The 20,017-nt window shown below is 40.6% G+C and overlaps 1 protein-coding gene across 1 annotated transcript in view; it reads right to left on the bottom strand.

Moving 5' to 3' along the window:
* Positions 1-10,033: 10,033 nt before the first annotated feature.
* The window catches only part of MAPK12 (mitogen-activated protein kinase 12), a 42,865-nt gene continuing 32,881 nt past the window's right edge, over positions 10,034-20,017 (bottom strand). Inside the window, exons 8-12 of the mRNA XM_074827669.1 lie at positions 19,353-19,424; positions 17,152-17,231; positions 16,294-16,372; positions 13,636-13,809; positions 10,034-12,804 (exon numbers count right to left, since the gene is read on the bottom strand). Of these exons, the coding sequence (XP_074683770.1) occupies positions 12,734-12,804; positions 13,636-13,809; positions 16,294-16,372; positions 17,152-17,231; positions 19,353-19,424 (476 nt within the window). The 3' untranslated portion in view covers positions 10,034-12,733. The remainder of the gene's footprint in view (positions 12,805-13,635; positions 13,810-16,293; positions 16,373-17,151; positions 17,232-19,352; positions 19,425-20,017) is intronic.

Genomic DNA, 20,017 nt, shown 5'->3' with positions numbered 1-20,017 from the left:
ATGTAAATACCCACACAGATTCCAACAGTCTCACCTAAAGGCACAAGTGTGCTGAATGCTATACAAAAACTGGGTAAGTAGCATTTGCTAAGTAGGCTGAGTAAGTTGGGGATGGAAAAAGGTCATAGGAAAATTAGGTGACTTGCTAATCAGCTAGCAGCTAACACAGGCATACAACTCTGAACTTTGCCATCACAATATTCATTGACCCATTCAGCTTTCGGGTCTCCTGCCCAGCAATATTTTTGTCACTGCAGAGCAGGACAATTACCGTAAAGTAATTTTAGGGGAAGAATTGAAACCATGTACTGACTTACTAGCAGCATGCTCATGAAACTGCATTCAGGCTGTATCCCATGTGCTGCACGGCAAGGCCTTACAGTGAACGCCGTATTGGTTAAATGCTGTGTGAGTCTGTTTGCTTTCAAGGTGGCTGAAAGGAGGAGAGAAGCACTGGCATGATTAAGAAAGTGGAATTTTGCTCTTCAATCATAGGAAGTGTGCCACAGTCCATAATGGTAGTGGTTTTGCTCCAGGGATAAGCAAATTCCAAATGGTGGCTTTCAGGTGGGAGCAAAATACAGTCTGTATGAATTCAGGGTTTTACACTATTGATCATGTACTAGATGAGCACCTTCTGCAGAGAGCCAGTAGTGATAGTTACTCTTCTCTGCCTTCCTTCAGGTAAAAAACTTCTTAGGGTAGTGGGGTTTTTTTGGTTAGTATTCGTTTGCTGGTTTGGCTAATTTTTCCTTTTAGTTTTTAGTCAGTTTTGCTGGGTTTCAATTTAGTTTTGCTCTGACTTAATTTTGTGGAAGAAGGACCATTTGACAAATGGAGTTTCACATATTTCAGGCACACTCCTTGCTCTGCAGAAAAGTTCCTGTTTCTTTTAGACTTAAGGAGTTTTTGCAGTCTTTCGGCAACTGTTTTTTCCCTTTATCAAATTTCTGTCATAGCTGAGTCCCCTCTCATGCCTTGTCCGTCACAAGCAGCTCCAAATGAAATAAAAAGTGAGGTTAAACAGAGAGTGCACTGAATTGTTTCCAAACCTCTGTGGCCAAAAGGGAGTACAAGTAGACTCAAGACTGTTTCATAAGGAGTCAGGGAAACAGCTGTTTTGGTCACAAGTAAACAGCAAGTACATACCAACTATTTGTAGTCCATTGAGAAAGTAAACAGGCTCATCTTGTCTATTCCCCCTGATTCTTTCTTTGTCTGTGCCCTGTAGCCAGCTACTGATCATCAAGATAAGTCGGAAACGCATTAAGTCTTGAAAATTATGTCTGGCTTCTGGCTGTCACTGGAGATAGCTCTATCAGTTAAGTAACTAAAACTGTGGGTGAGTGCTCCACTGACTCCAGCATGCCTGGAGCCCATCCCTTTTAAGTCGCTTGGTGGTATTTTGCATCTAACTTCTATGTATCCCAGCCACCTGGAGGAAAGGGACTCAGCATCTGTCCTTATAACAGTACATGGCAGGCCAGGCTCACTTTGCTTTAATGCCAGGGGAATCAGTGGGGCTGAAGTTTCTGTTTAAAAGTCAAACTTCATCCAAAATGCTTTGCTGAATAAGCAAAACTAATGTCTGTAAGGTTCCACAAATAAATAAATGTGCTTCAAATATCTGAGTTAGATGTTATGGCCAAATCTAAATAATCAAAACAAGTATTCCTGTTGCAAACGGTTTTGCTGAACTGAGAGGAAAACAAAGATTTGCCAGGAAATAGTCAGAGTTACACCCTGGACATGAATTTCAGATTCTGGTCATTAGAATCCTGACAGGTCTTTTTGGTTACAAATTTCTCTCCAAGCCATGACTCATATTGTTTTTAAGGGTGTAGCTTTACATTTTAAAATTTCAAAAAGAAAATATATTTTCTGGATAAATCCTAGACTTTATTTTTAAGTTTCTATGTCAGTGTTGTTTTAGAAAGATTTTTTTTTTTCTTCTAAAAGCATTTGCAAACTTCTTCATTCAAGTACACATGTACATACTAAACTTTGGGTGGCTTAATTAAAACAAATACCTGTGTCCTGAACTCAAGTGTGTATATAGTCAATATTCAAAAACTGTTTTGGGATTCACAGAAAAGAAAAAATATTTTTAATTGTGGCATTTACAAACTACTTCCAAGAATAACTGTAACTGCTTCATAAATGAATGTGTCCATTCGTGGGTGCATGGTATATAATTTTTACCTGACTGCTATGCAAGTGTTTGATGGGAATAGTTCTTTTCTGTTTTGTTACCTGAGCTCTGTGCCTGGAGGGTAAAGGGTGCTCACTGAAGGTGTGAATATTCTCTATTTATTTTCGCTCTCCCTATTTTAGATAATCCCTTACAAACACCTTCTGGAAAAGGATGACCAAAAAAGACATCCTTCTGGAGCCTTTAATGCACCTTCTTACTCCACCAACTAACACACTTGCTATTACTAATCTACTTTTCTTCAATAACTTCTTCAGTCACTAATCTACTTTTCTTCAGTATTTCTCATATATCAAGGAACTCAAAACATTTTTCAAGGTTCAATGAACGAAGCCACTGGCCTTTTGTGTAACCCGTTTTGCTTACAAATGCATAGCCAAATCACACCTCTGTTGAGGAGTGAAGGCAAGAGAGAGCAGGAGCATAGCACTGTGGCAGGCAACCGGCAGGACCATGCCAGGCGTTGGATCATCATGGGCAACTCTGAACATCAAATGTCATAATGGCTTCACAGACACTACTTCTTCTTGAAACAAACCTTTATGACTTTCTCTACGTTGTCATACAGAGATGGTATCCCTGTAAATAGTCTATAAGTCTACTTGTCCATCTGAGAAGACAGCTAGTAGAACAGTTAATGTAAAAGTAAGTAGATTTTGCATCTTGTACACTTACAAAATCTTTTTATATACACTAATGGGGTTACATAGTGCCTCCTTATAACAACGTGATGCTGGGCCCTTAAAATCTGCAGAACCTCAGCAATTGCTCCCATAGAGAGCATTCATATTGCCATAATCATTCTCACAGCAGGCCTTAGAGTCAAATCAACCACTTCATCCCCACCCTTTCATTTTGTGGGACAGCCCCATTGGTATCCATGACAGACTTTAAATCCTCTGCAAATGGATTCAATTTAAATTCAATTTTAAAAGGATTAAATTTATAGAAAACACAGATCAGTCTTCAAACAGAAAGCATAGGTACAATGTGCTTTAAAAAAGGTAGGGAAGAAAATAAATAAATTTTCTCTTTCTTTGGGCCTTCAGTCCCTCAGAGTTCAGAGGGCAGATAGCAGGTTCCTTCCCTTTCACATGGTTTGTGTTGTGCACATTGCCTCTGTTGAAGATCAAAGACATTTGGTTTCTATTATCCTATCTTGAAGAGAAGTTCACTGATAAAGAAGTCTCCACCCTAATGATTAAACCCTATTTGGATTTAAATACCTGGGTGAGAGCCCTTCAGCCTGCAGACCAGGATTAGAAGGTCCATGACTCCAGTGCCCATTTGCTAATCTGGATGCAGACCATGTGTGCCTGCCTGTGAAATGTTATGTCACTTGGCTTTCACAGGCCTTTACCTTCATCCCAGGTCAATCATTTTCTTCCAGTGGCACTACCAGGAAATGAAATGGAGATGAAGCCATCCTAAATAGCTACACAAGAGCAAGAGCTAAATAAATAAATAAGGGAATATTATAGAGCAATCATTTAGAAATGGCTCAAAATCAAGCAGTACCTAAATGCTCTTTAAAACTGTGGTTTACTCCTAATTAGTTTATGAAGCTCAGGGAAGGGGAACCAGAGAAATAATTAAATTTAAGGTTAATCAGGAGAAGCTGTTTTTTTTTGTCTTAGGAACCATTTTCATTCTCTAAATAGCATTAAGGGTTTCATGCTGGTTGCAGTGACCAAAGATTGATAACTATATCCACAGGAGGCTCTTTTCATTATGGAAATCACGGAGGACCAAATAGTTTAGAGGGGAAGGTATTTTGAAATTAGACTCAGGACCATCCAGAGACAAAAGATTTGTGATTGCAGCTCTAGTTTCAGACCTTAAAAGGAGCATGTTTGCCTGATAGCTGCTTTAGCTTTTTCTCCCCTAGTTACTTTTGTCTGATAAAAGCCATCACCACTCCCCATAAGCCTTGCCTTGTTATATCTACATCTCTACTACAGCATTACTACTGTTAAATGTACTAGGGCAGGCTTTTTTTATTTGGTGAGAGAAAAAAAAATTTTTTAGAAAATACATCCAGAGAGTGTAATTTGAGCACTCGGTTGTGTGCGTAAATGCTCTGTATTCCTTTTCTTTTCCTGCTATTCTATGAAAATGGAACAGAAGTACTGGAGTTATTGACAGGCTGACCCTGTACCCAAGGAAGGCAATCACAGTTTCCATAACCCATGGTTATATCCTGAAAGCCAAGATTCTGCCTGTTTTGTTTATGCTGAATGTTACAATACATCCTATTGATGTCAGTGCAGTTCCCATGGCATACCTTGATGTGAGCAACACTGACAAAGGTGGCCAACATACACAGGCCATCCATTCCACTCTTTTTGGTGAATTATCTTTCAGGAGATTATATAAAAATGTTTGGTTTGGGAAATGATATTGAACAAGGGTTTGGCACGGATGGTACTTTGTCCTGCCATATGGTGGACTGAGTTAAACATCCTCATCCTAATATCTTGGCTCCAGCAAGGGATGCTGCAGATGCATACGCCAAGCTTTAAAGTGAACAGACAGCTTCTTTCCCTGTGCTTACTGGAGTCCTTACACAGCCGTTCCCTCCTTGCACTCCGATGGGAGAAGCCAGCTTGGGTCTGTGCCCACACGAGTAAGAACACTTTACTTGGCTATTTCTTTTTTTGAGGATCAGTGGCATTTGATTTACTTGGTAAGAACACTGCTCGAGTAGATAAAGCTAACACAGAAAAATAAGGGGAACTACTGCTTCAAATTCTGCCTACTTCCAAGTTTTCATTTTTTTCCTTTCCAAGAGGAATGGACTGTTGCTGGTTCAGGCTTTTCATAACCAGCCTTACTAACATGCCCATGTTTTTTAAGGCCTAACATTCCTGGACAAGAAGAAAGATATTTAGTCTTCTTTAAACCTACTAATTGATCATAAAGGATGTATGAACCAGCTGATGATGTCACATCACCATGTTAGAGAAGAATTTATTAAGTCTAAGCCATCCTCTGGTATGAATTCAGCACATTAAGGCAAGCCACTCTTTGGGGCACAGCGATGATCTCTGCTTGCTCATCTTGGTTCTTCCTTCAGCCTTTCCTGAGCATTTTCTCATGGGAGGTCATGCTTACCCCACTGCTAAGATTTGAGGTTACAGCGCAAAGTGAATTTTCCCTTTACATAAATAATTTATATCCCAAAGTACTTTAATGGTGCCAAACACTAGCTATGGAAAGCAATTCAAGAGCTGGAAGGTATGCAGCAAGTACATTAGTCATACAAAATCCAGGTGATCAAAACCACTAATCTAGCCATAAACATAAAAGGCTACAAAATCAATTGAGAAACCTAAGGAAAAGTAGTTAATGTTCTGTTTTAAAGACCTAAAACAACAATACGGAGTAGCTATAGTAATTATCGTGAGCTGTTTGTGAAGAGAATCCCACTTGTTTTAGAGTCCAGATAGTCACTTGTTTACATATGGTCATAGTTTCACACCTGTTCTGATAATTCAGCAAACTTAATGTAAAGCATTAACAGAATGCTTAAAGCCTGTAATGTGACGTGGGACTGGGAGTTTATCTGTGACCCTGGTGACTTAGCTCTCCCTCTCTGCCAGCATGCAGGACTTGATCTCAGCATTCACAATATTCTCACTTACATGGTTTTACCTCTCTGATGAGTCTGATTGTTTATTTAAGATATTAGTAATGCCTTTGAAAAATCTTTCTGTATTGTCTTTTCTTTGTTTAAAGGAAATCTGTGCTCTCTTGCAGTTATTTTCCTTCCTATCTCATCATAACCTTTTGCACAAATGCATCATGTATGAAAAACTTTAGGGCAAATGATGTTGTCATGACATTTACTTGGTCAAAATCCTGTTAATAACAAATGAGAGACTCACAGCAACTTACAGTAGATTTGCCAAATGGCAGGGAAAATACGTATTATTTCCATCTTATTTTGGAGCACTGCCAATAAATCTTTCCAGCTTGAATCTATTTTAATGTAAAGCACCACATCTACACCAGGGCAGAAGTGGGGGAGCAGCTGGGGACAGCCCCAGCCCCAGGCGTGGGGCATCTCCCTGGGGATGGGGAGAGGCCAGGCTGAGACAGCAGCCCATGGGTGGTGGTGGCTTGGTGCGACCCATGGCTGGGCACACAGCCACGGGGCAGCGGGAGCTGCAGCTCAGGCAGGGCCAAGGTGAGCGCTTCAGCTGGAAGCAGCTCCCCCAGCCAGGGTTTGGCCCCACAGCATCTGGAAGCCTCTCCCCAGGGTCACCACTGGGACGGGGTTGTCCTTGGCTGCACCGGCTCCGAGCTGGCCCCAAGCCCCGGCAGCCAAACCTATGCAAGTCCCTGGGGATGCCCTCACAACCCTTACGGCAGAGCTCACCATCACACTTTCCTAAACAACTACTTCACAAAGGCTGCATTTTTATTTTAGGGCTAAAGGACAACAGCACAAAGAGATTACAGTCATATGCACCCATCAGTTTGGGGTGAGCACAATTTTCCAGGCACCATCAGCTCTGTGGCCATGTCTGTGCTAGGAAATTAACCATGCCTGAAGCAGTTTGTTGGATAAGAAGTCCAGCTGGCAAGAAACTGCCCAACTCCACGCTATGAAAGCCTCTTACCCTCCCAAGCCAGCTGACAGCTTCCCACTGCCTGTTAGGAGCGTCACCTGGCTTCTCAGCTGTGCCAGGGGAGTCACAGGAAGACAGCAGCTGCCCTGCGCCAGAACTGTGTTAGCAGTTTAACAGAGCAGGCAGCTGAAGTTCAGCACCCAGAAACACTCCCAGCCCTGGTGAGCGAGTTAGTGCCGAACCCACATGTCCAACACACAGCTCCCACCGGCTCGCACATGCAAGCCCAGAGCACGCCCTGCTGCAGCAGGCGCCGACATCTCCAGCCAACCAGCCAAAACAGGAGGAACAGTCAAAGGCAGCTTTGGCAGGCATGGGGAGAAGGATCTATAGCTTCTATAGGAGATCATTTTGGATACCATAACCAAGAGAGAGTGGTTTTATGTCCTGTGTTCCGCCTTGGCTTAGTGATCACATAGTTGCTACCTTTTGCAAGAGCTGGTGGGCAGGAGCTATAATCTCTTCCGGTAAAAACATCTTAACACATTCCTAGAGAAGACTTAGTCATTGCCCTCAATGAAGGTGATACCATATGACGAAAAATAACATAAACCTGTGTGATAAAACACATAGACAAGGAACTCACGATGAACCCCTGAGATGAATCTCCCTGTAGCTACATTTTTGCTTGGAAATCCACAATGAAGAACCCTAGCTAACATGCTCACTGGAGATGCCTTACATTTAATGTAATCACTTAAATAGAATCAAACATTTGTCTGATTTGATCATCTTGTTCCAGCAAGATGCAATAACATACATGTTTCTAGATGAACCTACATTTCTGGAGGATACTTTCTGGGGAGTTCCCTGCAGTGTTGTGCTTCCCTCATCAATATGCAAACCTGTTCTTAAAAAGGTGCCTTGCTTCAGGACTACCAGACATTTTATGTGCACCAGTCATGCTTCCTCTTTATTCAAAGTTTATACTATGTTAGTTTTCTCCATTAAATAAAAAGTCATCTTGGGATTCTTTTAAGAGTTCAAACTCCAGCAAAAAATACTTGGTTACTCCAGCAATGGTTCCAGATTCTGAGTAGCAATTTTGATTCCTTATAACTGATTTTATAATGTATCCTAGATCTTGAGAGGGGTTTGCTTTAGAGAAAACTTCAGTTAATGTTTTTCTGATTACACTTCTCAGCTATATTTTCTCTCCTCAGTAGCACACTACTGTTTTTATGAAAAAGGAAATTCAAACTTGACTCAAACTCCAAAATGTAAGGAGTTTCCTAAGAACAGCAAAATCTTTGGACACATGCCAAAGTCATACTACTTGGCGTCAGGAACTCTTACCATGTACAAATGGGGCTTTTAAAATACCTGAAAAAAAGCTGCGTTGCCCCAGGCCCCAGTGGATTAAATGCCCATGATTTCCTGAGCAGTATAATTTTACTGTTATAACCTGTGATAATATTACTGTTATAATAATAATAATGAATCTCCCATTAATATCAGCCTGAATTGGATTAGGTGGCAGTCTTTGGTTGCATTGCTATTGTGAGCATCACTCAGATGAGAGCCTCATTGCTGCAGGCACCATGCAAACATGGCAAGAGACGTTTCCTGCTCCCTACCAGCACATACCTCCAGGACACCGCATGGCAAAACTAAGAGCATTCTCAAACGGAACCTGAGCAATTTCTTTCACTACATTTCATTTGGTTGCTTCACTGGTTCCTCATTTTGCCTCATTTGCCTCTTAAAGATAACAGCGCATTCAAAATACCTCAATGAAAGGCATAAGACTTCCATGCCTGGATCGCTCAAACTTAGCTGGGAAATGCACCTCGTTGCTTACTGATGAAGCAGGCCTTGGAGTGAACTAGAAAACTCCAGCATGGAAATGTAATGAGGTTAAGTGTAAAGGAGCTCTGTTTGCAGAGCAGGATAGCAGCAGACAAAAATAATGAAACCTTAAATTACTTTCCTTGTCCCCACTTACCTCCTTGCAGAGGGATGCTGTTCTTCGTAGCTAAAAATCATGCATCATTCCCATGCCCAAGAGCTGCATGTGGTTGCTAGGTGGCAATGCAGTTTTTAGATCATTATGTTGCTATCCCAGAGGGCTGCAAATAATCTGTGCTCAAGAGCTGCTCATTAACTGGTAGTCCATGAAGTTTCAAAGAGTGTCTGCATGATCGAAGCCCTCATCCCTTGATCTTTCTTCAACTTGTGCATCTGAATTATTAAAAGTACTGAGGAGGAGATTTTACATGCTGTAGTCCATGAAACTGCTTCTGGTATTATTTGACAACCAGTTACCCTACAGTGCATTCAGGAGATGGAGAATTAATCAGCAGAGACAGCAGGTGTTATGAGCCCCTATTCTTTCCCTGGTACTTGCAGGGACCATCTAAAGCCCTACAGGAGTATTCCATACCAACATCCAGTGAATGTTAACATCTAATACATGCTTCATTCTCTGACAACCTTAGCTGAAGCAGACCAGAAGCATCTGATATTTGTATTTGAACAGCAGATCAGAAAGTAGGAATCTCAAAGAATCCCACCCAGCTCATATGCCTGGTAGTTCTGAATCAAGAACAAAGTGGATCTTCTGAACACATTTTGCAGGACTTATATTAACACTGACCTCAGTGTTATCCTGTTGAAAACCCAGAAAATAATAAGTGAAATTGAGCCACATCTGACCCACAACAACACATTATCAAAATTCAACATGAATGATGAATCTTCAGTGCAATGAAGACTAATACTTAAGGGCATAATCCTGCTCTAAAACAGTCAGAGTACATGTGGGTTTTCAGGGCAAAGGTCCCATATATCCTATTAGAACTCTGTTAACTCTAAGATATATATGCTTGTTGACTGTCAATCTGACTTTGGCTTTTAAAATCGGGCTGAGGAATGCAACTGCATTTAAGGACTGAAATCCTGTCCTTCAGAACAAAGCAGAGATGTCTTGTAAAATCCAAGATGATGTAAGAAATAATTGGGTGGCAGTAGTACAATCAGATCAGGTCTCTGGCTGACTTAAAGTTTGGAAAATGGGAGAAAGGTTAGCATCTGTGGTCTGACTGACTTCCAAAATAAACTACATCAGCAGCTCATATTACATGAAATGTACCTACAATATTAGGTTTCATACAGTTCCCTTATACTGAAAATACTAATTTCAGGAGTGATTATACATTTGGGAATACATATGGGGAAAACAAGACTGTTATTGTGTAAAAAACAAACCTTTATTTGTCACAATACATTTCAAGTACATGCATATTTACATTTCTCTAAGGCAAACAGAAATTGGGTTCTTATTCCTGAGTTGCTTAGCACCAGTAGAAACAGCAAATAAAAACTTAGGAAATGTTGTCTCTCCCTTTGAAGCAGCAGCTGCCTCCCATGCAAAATATTTCTGCTTTCACCTCGCATTTCTTTTAATGAGATATTTGTAGTAATAGTCTCTATTGCTGTTTGGAGCCATTTCTGCAGACTACAACCTCTTCATGGAAACATCTTGCCAAGATGTGACAAACTTTCCATGTTTTGTTACTTTACCTTACAGACCACTGACTAGACAGCACAGCAGTACTTCTGTCTTTGCTGGCACCTGCATCAAGGTCTTCTCTTCAGTTATTTTATCAGCTCTGTATTCCTCCAGTATCTAGAAAAATGCTAACATTACCTTTCTCCTGCGGGCTAGCTGCTTCTCCAATACTAAATTAAGAGAGGGAAAGGTTCACCTCAGCCAATGGAGGGTTTTAGGGCTTGACTTCATTAAAGCTAAAGGTGGGGGGAAGTAAAAATGCCCATTGAAGTGTTGGCATTTATGAAGAAAATGCAAAGCATTTTTTCAATGAAAAATAATGCTTCCTCAAAGTCTGACCAACATTCGAGCCATCTGCATTATCTCAAGACTTTAGGTATTTGCTAGAATTTAGGATGTTGAAATTCCATTTAAAATACAGAGGGAGCATGAAGTTTTCAACATTTTCCAGTTCCCATTAACTGGCTCTAATACACTCACTAATTCCAACAGGCACTTTTCTCCCATGACTTTTAAAGAGGACCATGGAGCACGATCCTAAGAGAAAACATCTATTCTGTAAAAAATAGTTCCTATTTAACGTAAAAGTGTAGTCCAAGCAGAAAGTCAATAGTGCAAAATGGGGTATGACTCTTTAAGTGTGCCTTTCTCAGTGACCTGTAGTGTGGAAAAATGTTTTGTTTGAAATTACATTCTCTGCTTTTAATGTATTCCTGAAACTGTAGCTTTTAATGACTTGTCAAATACATCAATAATTCAAGGTTTCTGTTACCATTTAGTCTCTCTACGTGCCATCTCAGCTAATCAGTGTTCATCACAAGCAATTTTTAAAGATATACTAATATTTACAGGTGTTTAACTTAAACATTCATTGAAAGAAACAGAACAACTGTGCCTTGATTAAACTTCTGGTTTAAATTGGTTATTAAAGCAAAAAATGCCAAGTAATTTCTTACTTCTTTTCCAGTTATTACCTGCTAAGACCAAATGTCTTCCTTCACATTTCACTCAGTAGCAACATAAAACAGCATACTGCATTGGGAATAATCTGCATACAGTCAGTCAGCTGTAAAGACACTACCCTTAACAAGGACAAGCAATCTCACAAATAAATTCTTCACCAAAGTTTTGCCAATTTCTTTTTCCTACCTCTGAGAGACTATTACAAACTAAGCACTAAGGAAAATACAGTAAGAGGAACTCATGAAGTATCTAATCAATCTATCCCATCGGGAAGCTGACTCCTTCTGGTAAGGCACCTCTCAACAGAAGGTCTGAGGGTTTTTCCAAGTAAGATGAGTTCAAATGGCTAAAAAAGGAATGGTTGTTATTCTGCTCCTGGCAACACCTCTCTACACTGTGAGCAAAACAGCTTGCTGCAGGTATTCCCAATGAACAGCTGCAGCGTAGCATTTTTATCCTCATTTTATTTTCTATAATGTGACTCATGTGCAGCTTTACTTCTAAAATCAGCACTGCTGATTCTATAACCAGTACATCCTCTGAGAAGATGTACTTTCTCAGTGATCATTTCAATACTAAGATGCTAAAAGCTTACAAAATTTTAGAAAGTCTTAAGAATTTTCTCCCTGGAAATCTTTGATCCCTGGTCTATTATACAGAGAGACTGCACTGTATTTAGAGGAAAATATTGTACCCCTTGACAGTGATTGTTTATCCAGTGACTGTTCACCTAGTGCATTTTTGAAATCTTGTCCTGCTACGCTGGCTACTTTGAAAAAAAAAAAAAAATCTAGTACATCGACACTTCTCTGCTTCTTGCCTCTTGCCCAGATCTGTCAGAACTGGCTGGAGCTCAGGTTCTCCTCCGCTCATGTAGGACAGGGGACACAGGCACTCATTCGGGCTGTGTCTCTGCTACCTGCTGCACTAGCTGAGGTAGCAGAAGATGATTAGCCACCCCAGGCTTTCACCAAGGTGAAATATTCCAGAGGAAGTCACATGAATAATTCTTGTATTCAAGATAGTTCAGTGACCTGGGAAAGCAGTCACGGCACATCTCTGACACACTCTGTATCTCAGTTTGCCTGGGGTAGTAACGTACTCTTCTGATCTCTGAGCTGAAGAATTAGTCCTACCTGCTCTTTTGAGGATGGCACTGGGTTATCACAGTCTGAATCCTTTCACGCAGAAGGAAGAAGTTGTAAACAGGAATAAGTTTCTGGATAGTTTTGAAATGCTATTCCCAAAGGCACCAACTTCCATATGCAGGGTAAAAGACATTGCTCTTTCTTACAGTGCAGATAAAACAGATTACATCCAGTTTAATTATAAAAGTTTTATACACCTGAAATGTCACAAACATTTACAACTTTCTCGCTTTCTTCAGAGTTCTGAAAAGACTGAGTCACACAATTACACTGCGGTCTCCTTTGACTCTGATGTCTGTGGTGGCTTGAAGTTCAGTATCTCTTTGTATGTAATGCCTGGAAAACAAGAGAATAAACCGTGTTGCCGGTCTAATCTGAAAAGGGGCTCCAAAGAAACAAGCAAGGTGCAACTCCCAGCAGTTATGCTGTGATCTAGGTCAGGAAGAGAGAGACCTCTTCAGGCAAAAAAAAAAAAGAGTACAAAAAGTAAGGGAATCAAGGACCATTTTTTCCATCATTTCAAATTTGAAGTAGCCCAATACTGAAATGTTACAGGTGCTTTCAAAAGGATGTGAGCACTGACTTTACAGTATAGTGGGCAATATCCTCAGAAAGAGCTACTGAGAAAAACAGCTTTAAAAGTCAAGTCTTCACTTAAAAGCCAAAATACAAACCTCTAATGTCACATGAAAACTAGATTCAGACTTAAATCTCTACTGGGATAGATATGTTTTCTCTCCCTGAGAGAACCTAATTTAAAATTAAGGCCAGCAATCGTTATAGTCCTATAGAGCCAACAGTTGAGGCATCGGTTCACCTGTCCTACCCACAGGAAGGAACATGTTATAGAAATGGTTTCTTTCCTATACTGCAGAAGATGGGAGGACAGAGGGAGGGGAAGGAGGGGAGGGGAAGGAGGGGAGGGGAAGGAGGGGAGGGGAAGGAGGGGACCCTCTATTAGGAGGCAGAGAAGAAGCCTTTGGGGATCATTCCAGGAGAACTTGATAAGAGGAACACTGGCTTATCAACAGCATTTCTCTATCTTAATACTGTCTATTTACTCTGTTCCATCAAAAGCAGAGAAGGCAATTTGTAAATGGGAATATTCTTATTTCTGGATGGCCTTTTATCTGACTATTTTTGAAAACATCACAAAACTAAACTCACGCTTCCATTCATCTAGCGGAAGATCCATGTTATCAAATGTGTCGTCATACTTCTCAGCTTCAATTTCTTCCTCAGGATCGTGAATTGGTTCAAAGTAAGGATGCAGCAAAGCCTCAGCTGCTGTGACTCGCTTCTCTGCATCCAGCACCAGCATCTTCTCCAAAAGGTTTACAGCTATTGCACAGAAAACAAACAATGTATTCAAATCACACCACTGATTCCAGCCTGTACACAGTAACATTGCCCTGGAGACATTTCAAATAAATACACAGAATTATAAAGCAGAATCATTGGGTGTTCATTTTATAGCCAGTGGGGCCCATCTGCATGACAAAATAGCATTGTGAGCAAGCTGGGATGTGTACAAAGCCTGATTGCAATGCAAAGGTGCTCCCTTGCCTCTGTATGCACTACAGCCACATCACCTCAGCCAAGGACTTCTCAACTTCTGGCTCCAGGACCACTGGGCTTGGGGCTTTCCCAGGTGTCTCTCATCATTGCCACCGTGTTGGGGTTCTAAGGTACATCACAACCTGACAGCAGCAGAATGAACAGGTGGGTGTAGAGGTAATGAGAATGGCTTTGTATGTGACCAAACCCAAGCCCAAGTACACTCTGAAGTTCACTAAGACAAGTCAGTTGTCCATGCTCAGAATCTCAGCGCTGACTTTATCTGCCATGTGTTTTTGACCTTGGCCAAAACAATCCATGAAAATTTCATATATTCCTCTCCAGTGGATTTTGGATCAGGTCCACTGTTAGACTGTCAAAATGGGCTAGTGTAAACAGATATGAAGAATGACGTTTATTCTCTGTTTTTCTATCCTGAAAGAACGTTCCTGGGTTGGATGGAGCAGCTGAAAGGAAGAAGAGGCAGCACTGTGGGACAAGATGCTGCAACTCCTGCTTGCCATGTCATGGATTCTCCCTAACCTTCTCTCCCAGACCATGAGCAGTTGTTCTCTATGTAAGGATGGCCACAGCCAGATGGCCACTGAGGTGATAGGAGGAAATGTCCTAAAAACTAAATGGAAAAGTGTAGCTTGCTGTAGTCGAGAAGGTCAGTGAGCTAACCACACAGACAGGGTAAGAGCAGCTTATTAATGATGTTTATTTCTACTGTATCTGAACATTCTTAAATTGAGAAGATTCAATTATCCTAATTTCTATTTTAATAAAACTGGCTTTCACAGAATCACAGAATTGTCTAGGTTGGAAAAGACCTTGAAGACCATCCAGTCCAACCATCAACCCAACATTAACAGTTCCCAACTACACCATATCCCTCAGCGCTAAGTCGACCCTACTCTTAAACACCTTCAGGGATGGGGACTCCACCACCTCCCTGGGCAGCCCATTCCAACGCCTAACAACCCGTTCTGTAAAGAAATGCTTCCTAATACCCAGTCTAAACCTTCCCTGGCACAATTTGAGGCCATACCCTCTTGTCCTATCACTTGTTACTTCATTAATGAGACTCATCCCCAGCTCTCTCCAACCTCCTTTCAGGTAGCTGTAGAGGACGATGAGGTCTCCCCTCAGCCTCCTCTTCTCCAGACTAAACAACCCCAGTTCCCTCAGCCGCTCCTCGTACGACATGTGCTCCAGACCCTTCACCAGCTTCGTTGCCCTTCTCTGGACACGCTCGAGTAATTCAATGTCCTTTTTGTAGTGAGGGGCCCAAAACTGAACACACTAATCGAGGTGCGGCCTCACCAGTGCTGAGTACAGGGGTAAGATCACTTCCCTGTCCCTGCTAGCCACGCTATTTCTGATGCAAGCCAGGATGCCATTGGCCTTCTTGGCCACCTGGGCACACTGCTGGCTCATGTTCAGCCAGCTGTCAGTCAACACCCCCAGGTCCCTCTCTGACTGGCAGCTCTCCAGCCACTCCTCCCCAAGCCTGTAGCGCTGCTGGGGGTTGTTGTGGCCAAAGTGCAGCACCCGGCATTTGGCCTTATTGAAACTCACAGAGTTGGCCTTAGCCCATTGCTCCAACCTGTTCAGATCTCTCTGCAGAGCCTCCCTACCCTTGAGCCGATCAACACTCCCACCCAACTTGGTGTCATCTGCAAATTTACTGAGTGTTCATTGTCTCTGGGGAACAGATGAGGTTTGGGCAGAGCCATCTCAGAGCTCTGGCTGCCTCGGGTCATGTCACAGCTATGCACACTTGGTATGTTCTTCTGGCTGTATCTATCAAATCCAAGCCAGTGCTTCTCAGGAATGCACAGATGTTTCTCAGGATGTATTAGTTCCACAACTAAAATGTCAGCTTTCTTTTTGATTGCATTTCTACTGCAAATGAGATTGAGCTTTCAGAATTATATTTCAAATACAATACAGAGAAAAATTTATTACATATATTTAACCTCCCAGGGCCCTTGCAAAAGCTGCTCCAGTAAAACCATTAAGCTGGATCAAAGCCTGAAACACAAAATACTTCTTTTTTGATGCTTCTAAGACACATCTGATTCCTAGCAGGGTCCAAACTTGACAAAGTTCAGTCACTACAATCAAAGTTATGAATTATGGAAAGCAAGAGACAGAAAAGCACAAGAACCATCACATAAGCTATCACATGACTGATACTGCTGCTGCCTCCAATGCAAACAAAAGAACAATAGAAATTGTACACATCTACACAAACTGTCTTACCCAAAGGATTCGCATACTTCAAGATGGATGCAAAATCTTTTTTCTGGACTTTTGGGAGGCTTTTGATATAGTTTTTTGCCTTAAAAGAAACATGGATATTAAATTAGGCCTTTGCTGCCTTTGTAATGTGACAATATTAATTATATGCTTAATAGGTAACTCAACAATAGCACACTATGCAAGTGAATTTTTTGGGGAGTCATAAGCCCTGAGTATATTCACCTTCTTGTTGAAAATAACTTTTTTTTTTTTTTAAATCAAGCCTTAAAACCATGATTAAGAAATGATAATATAAAGCTTTAATTATTAGTGCTCCATATTTAATATATTAATTACAATAAACATGTATGCATCATTTGAAATAATGTCATAGTGAATTTACAGGAATCTCTAGAAGTGAACTTTATACAGTAATTAGTATTTAAATTGTATAGTTATTCTTATGAATAATTTTAGATTCTTTATAGTAGGGGCTTAAGGATTCTAGAAGGACCTCCACATAAGAGTAGGAAAGACGAAGTCAGAGAATCTGCAAACAACTGGGTTTTCGGAGTAGGTTCAAGTTTTCAGTACATTCCGAATACAAGTAGTAATGCATCAACTCAACTGTTTATATGGTGCACACTGGAAACTTTGAAGTATTTAAATATACAGATTTTTCAAGTGTTCTATCATTTGCTGTCCCTTCCTTAATCTCCAGTAGTTATTCTGGGTGTGCAAAGCATTTCAAGGCAGAGATGTACTATCAGGGATCATTTCAGTAGTCAATACATATTATCTCAGCCAGCCTAAGAAAGGAGCATGGCTGAAGTAAAATTAAGACATGTAAAACCAACTGAGACAAAGCATAATACTCACATCTTGACTGTGCAGTTTTTGAACAAAATCTTGCGTTGGTGTACCTGTTATTTTCATTATTTCTGTGAGCTGGTCCAGATCTGAATACCAGAAATAAGGAACAAAGTCTTTCACCATAAGAAAACTAAGCACCCTGCAAAAATTGTGCCTTTCTCTGCTAGTGGAAAATGATACAAAAATCACAATGCAACAACTGAACAGATTTATGAAAGGTGAAAGTTCTCCTTTTTTCTTGCAAAAGGCAAAGACACTGAAAGCACCTGAAATAAAATATCCTATAATTTAGGAATACATAATTGAATCATCTGCAAACTCCTCTAATATCATCAGGCCTCCTCTGTATTTTTGGTCAAAATCAGTCCAAAAGTATTGGAGTATCTGAACAATCAATGCATGCATTGCATGCATTGCCCTGGTCTATCCAATACTTACGTGATGTAGAGGCAGGAAAAATCACAGAGAACATTGGATGGTATGATAAACAGAACAAAAATCAGAGGAAACCAGTGTGTTAGTTCTTCTCCACACTGAGAAGGGGAAAAAAATTAATCCCTCTCCTCATTTCCCACATGCATAGCTCGATTCCAGATGCTGAGATGTTGGAGTCATTTGGGTGAGGCATCAGAACACTCCCTAATCTTCTGTGTCCTAAACCAGCACAAATTAATCGGCAACAATATTAGCTGTTTCAAAGAAGAAACACCATATTTACAGGAGGCTAATGCTGCAGAGAACAGGCTTGTGACTCATTTGCTACTCTATTAAGAGTAGCAGATGAGAAGCTAAATCAGAGCTCAAGGCACACGAGGATTCCATCAACCTCTGCAGAAAAAGGCAATGGTGGGTAATGTTAATGAAATAAATAAATAAATAAAATCCCATACCAAGTCTGCAGGATAACCTATTCATAGTACTAAACCAAAAATCCCTAAGTTAGCTGTTTTCTTACTCACCTACCCAAAGCTGAACCCATGGCTGTATTTCCCTAACAGGTAATACTGATTTGTATACTCAAAGGCCAGCAAGGACTATTATGCTGGGATAGTTTCCTTCATAACATAGGACGCAGAACTTCAGCCAACAGTTCTGAAATCTCCAAAACCCAGTATGACTAAAATACTAGCTTTTCCACTCTTTCATTTACAGTGCAACTTGAAAATCATGACTCATTCATTTTCTTACTTATGTATCAGAATGCTCAAGGTTAGCATTAGTTGAGAAATGCTATGTGTTATTCAACGGCTGTTCTTTAGCAGGCATTTTAGTATTTTCTTGTTAAGAACTAACGTGTACTTAAAATCTGTACACCTGAAATAATTTGATGTATTCTACTTTTTCGTAGTCCCCATCATTTTTTTGGTGAATGCAATCTTCCTCTTTTATGTTCTTCCTCATAAAACAAGAATATGATCCATGCAATGAAGTCGTAATCTTACATGTATGAACTTAAATACAAATGTAACTTAAAACTAAACAATTGTGATTCAGTGATTCTGTAAACAAGTATTTGCAAGTAAGTGATTTATTTACTGGAACTTCACAAGGGGAAAAGCAGTGCAAAATGATTAGGCTGAGCCGACAAACATACAGAGCTTGGACACACAAAAAAAGCAAAAAATTCTTGCTGTCTTCTATTAACACCATCCCCTATTAACTATCGCAACTATTACTGCCAATGAAGTATCACTTGAGGTTGAATTACAGCTTAATCTTAACTATTTTCTCAATTCCTCAGCAATGAAATTATAGGACTAGATGTCTTCTGTAAATCTAAAACATTTTACTAGATGTTACTTACATAACATTTTTGTAAAAGTCTCAAAAAGCATGAAATGGACCAGCACACATAAGTCCGCATACTACAGCAGAATCTTCTGTGCATGTTCTGGAATTGTGGAACCTATTACTAAAAAAATCAAAATATGCCTCTTGTATCATCACAGAACCTTTTACCTGATGATCTGAGACATGATTCAAAGATCACCTCTCTTTCTCTATTGAAAAAGTTCAGTAATACAAGTTTTAATTGGCAGATGTGCAGAAGTCATACAGATATCAAATAACCAATTAATGAGAAAGGTACAAACCATTTTACTATTCATTTCAATTTATGCTCATCAGTTTTTGAACAGGCCTACTGTATCACACAAGAACCTCTCATCATTTTCTTACAGTAGTATCATAAATTCACTGAAGGATACGATCATTTCCTTTGAACAGAGGCCTCCCTGTTATCATCTCAGCCATTATACAGCCCACAGACCAGATGTCAACTGTAAAAAAAGACCAATCATCACATTAAATTGCTGAACACTTGTCCATTTAAATGTACATAAAATTTAATTTAAAACATATTTTAAAGAAGTGTAAAATTCCCCTTTATATATAGCCTGTTATAAAATAAATGAGTGCCTTGCCTACTATGATGAACAGTATAGGTGAAACTACCAGCCTTTCTAATTAGCAAACTGGAGATAATCTGGTAATATGCTGTGCTGGGTTTGTGTGGTGGGTTTTTGGTAGTGGGAGAGGGGGCTACAGTGGTGGCCCCCTATGAGAAGCTTCTTGAAGCTCCCCCAGCTCTAAGTTGGACCTGCCTCTGGCCAAGGCCGAGCCAATTAGATGCACCTCTGCGATAACGTATTAAGCAGGGGAACCTGGGAGGGGTTGGGACTTGTGAGGAAGAGAAGGACACCTATGCAAACACCAACATCAGTGGAAAGGAGGAGGAAGGGGGGGGGGGTGAGCTGGAGCACAGACTCCCCTGTATCCCGTGGTGAGACGGCAGGGCCGCCCCCCTGCCACCCACGGAGGTCCATGGTGGAGCAGAGATCTGTCTGCAGCCTGTGGAGGGCCCCAACACCAG

Source organism: Strix aluco, chromosome 5, assembly GCF_031877795.1.
Source record: "Strix aluco isolate bStrAlu1 chromosome 5, bStrAlu1.hap1, whole genome shotgun sequence".
Lineage (NCBI taxonomy): Eukaryota > Metazoa > Chordata > Aves > Strigiformes > Strigidae > Strix > Strix aluco.
Note: the sequence above shows the minus strand (reverse complement) of the source record. Positions and strands in the feature narration are given on the sequence as shown.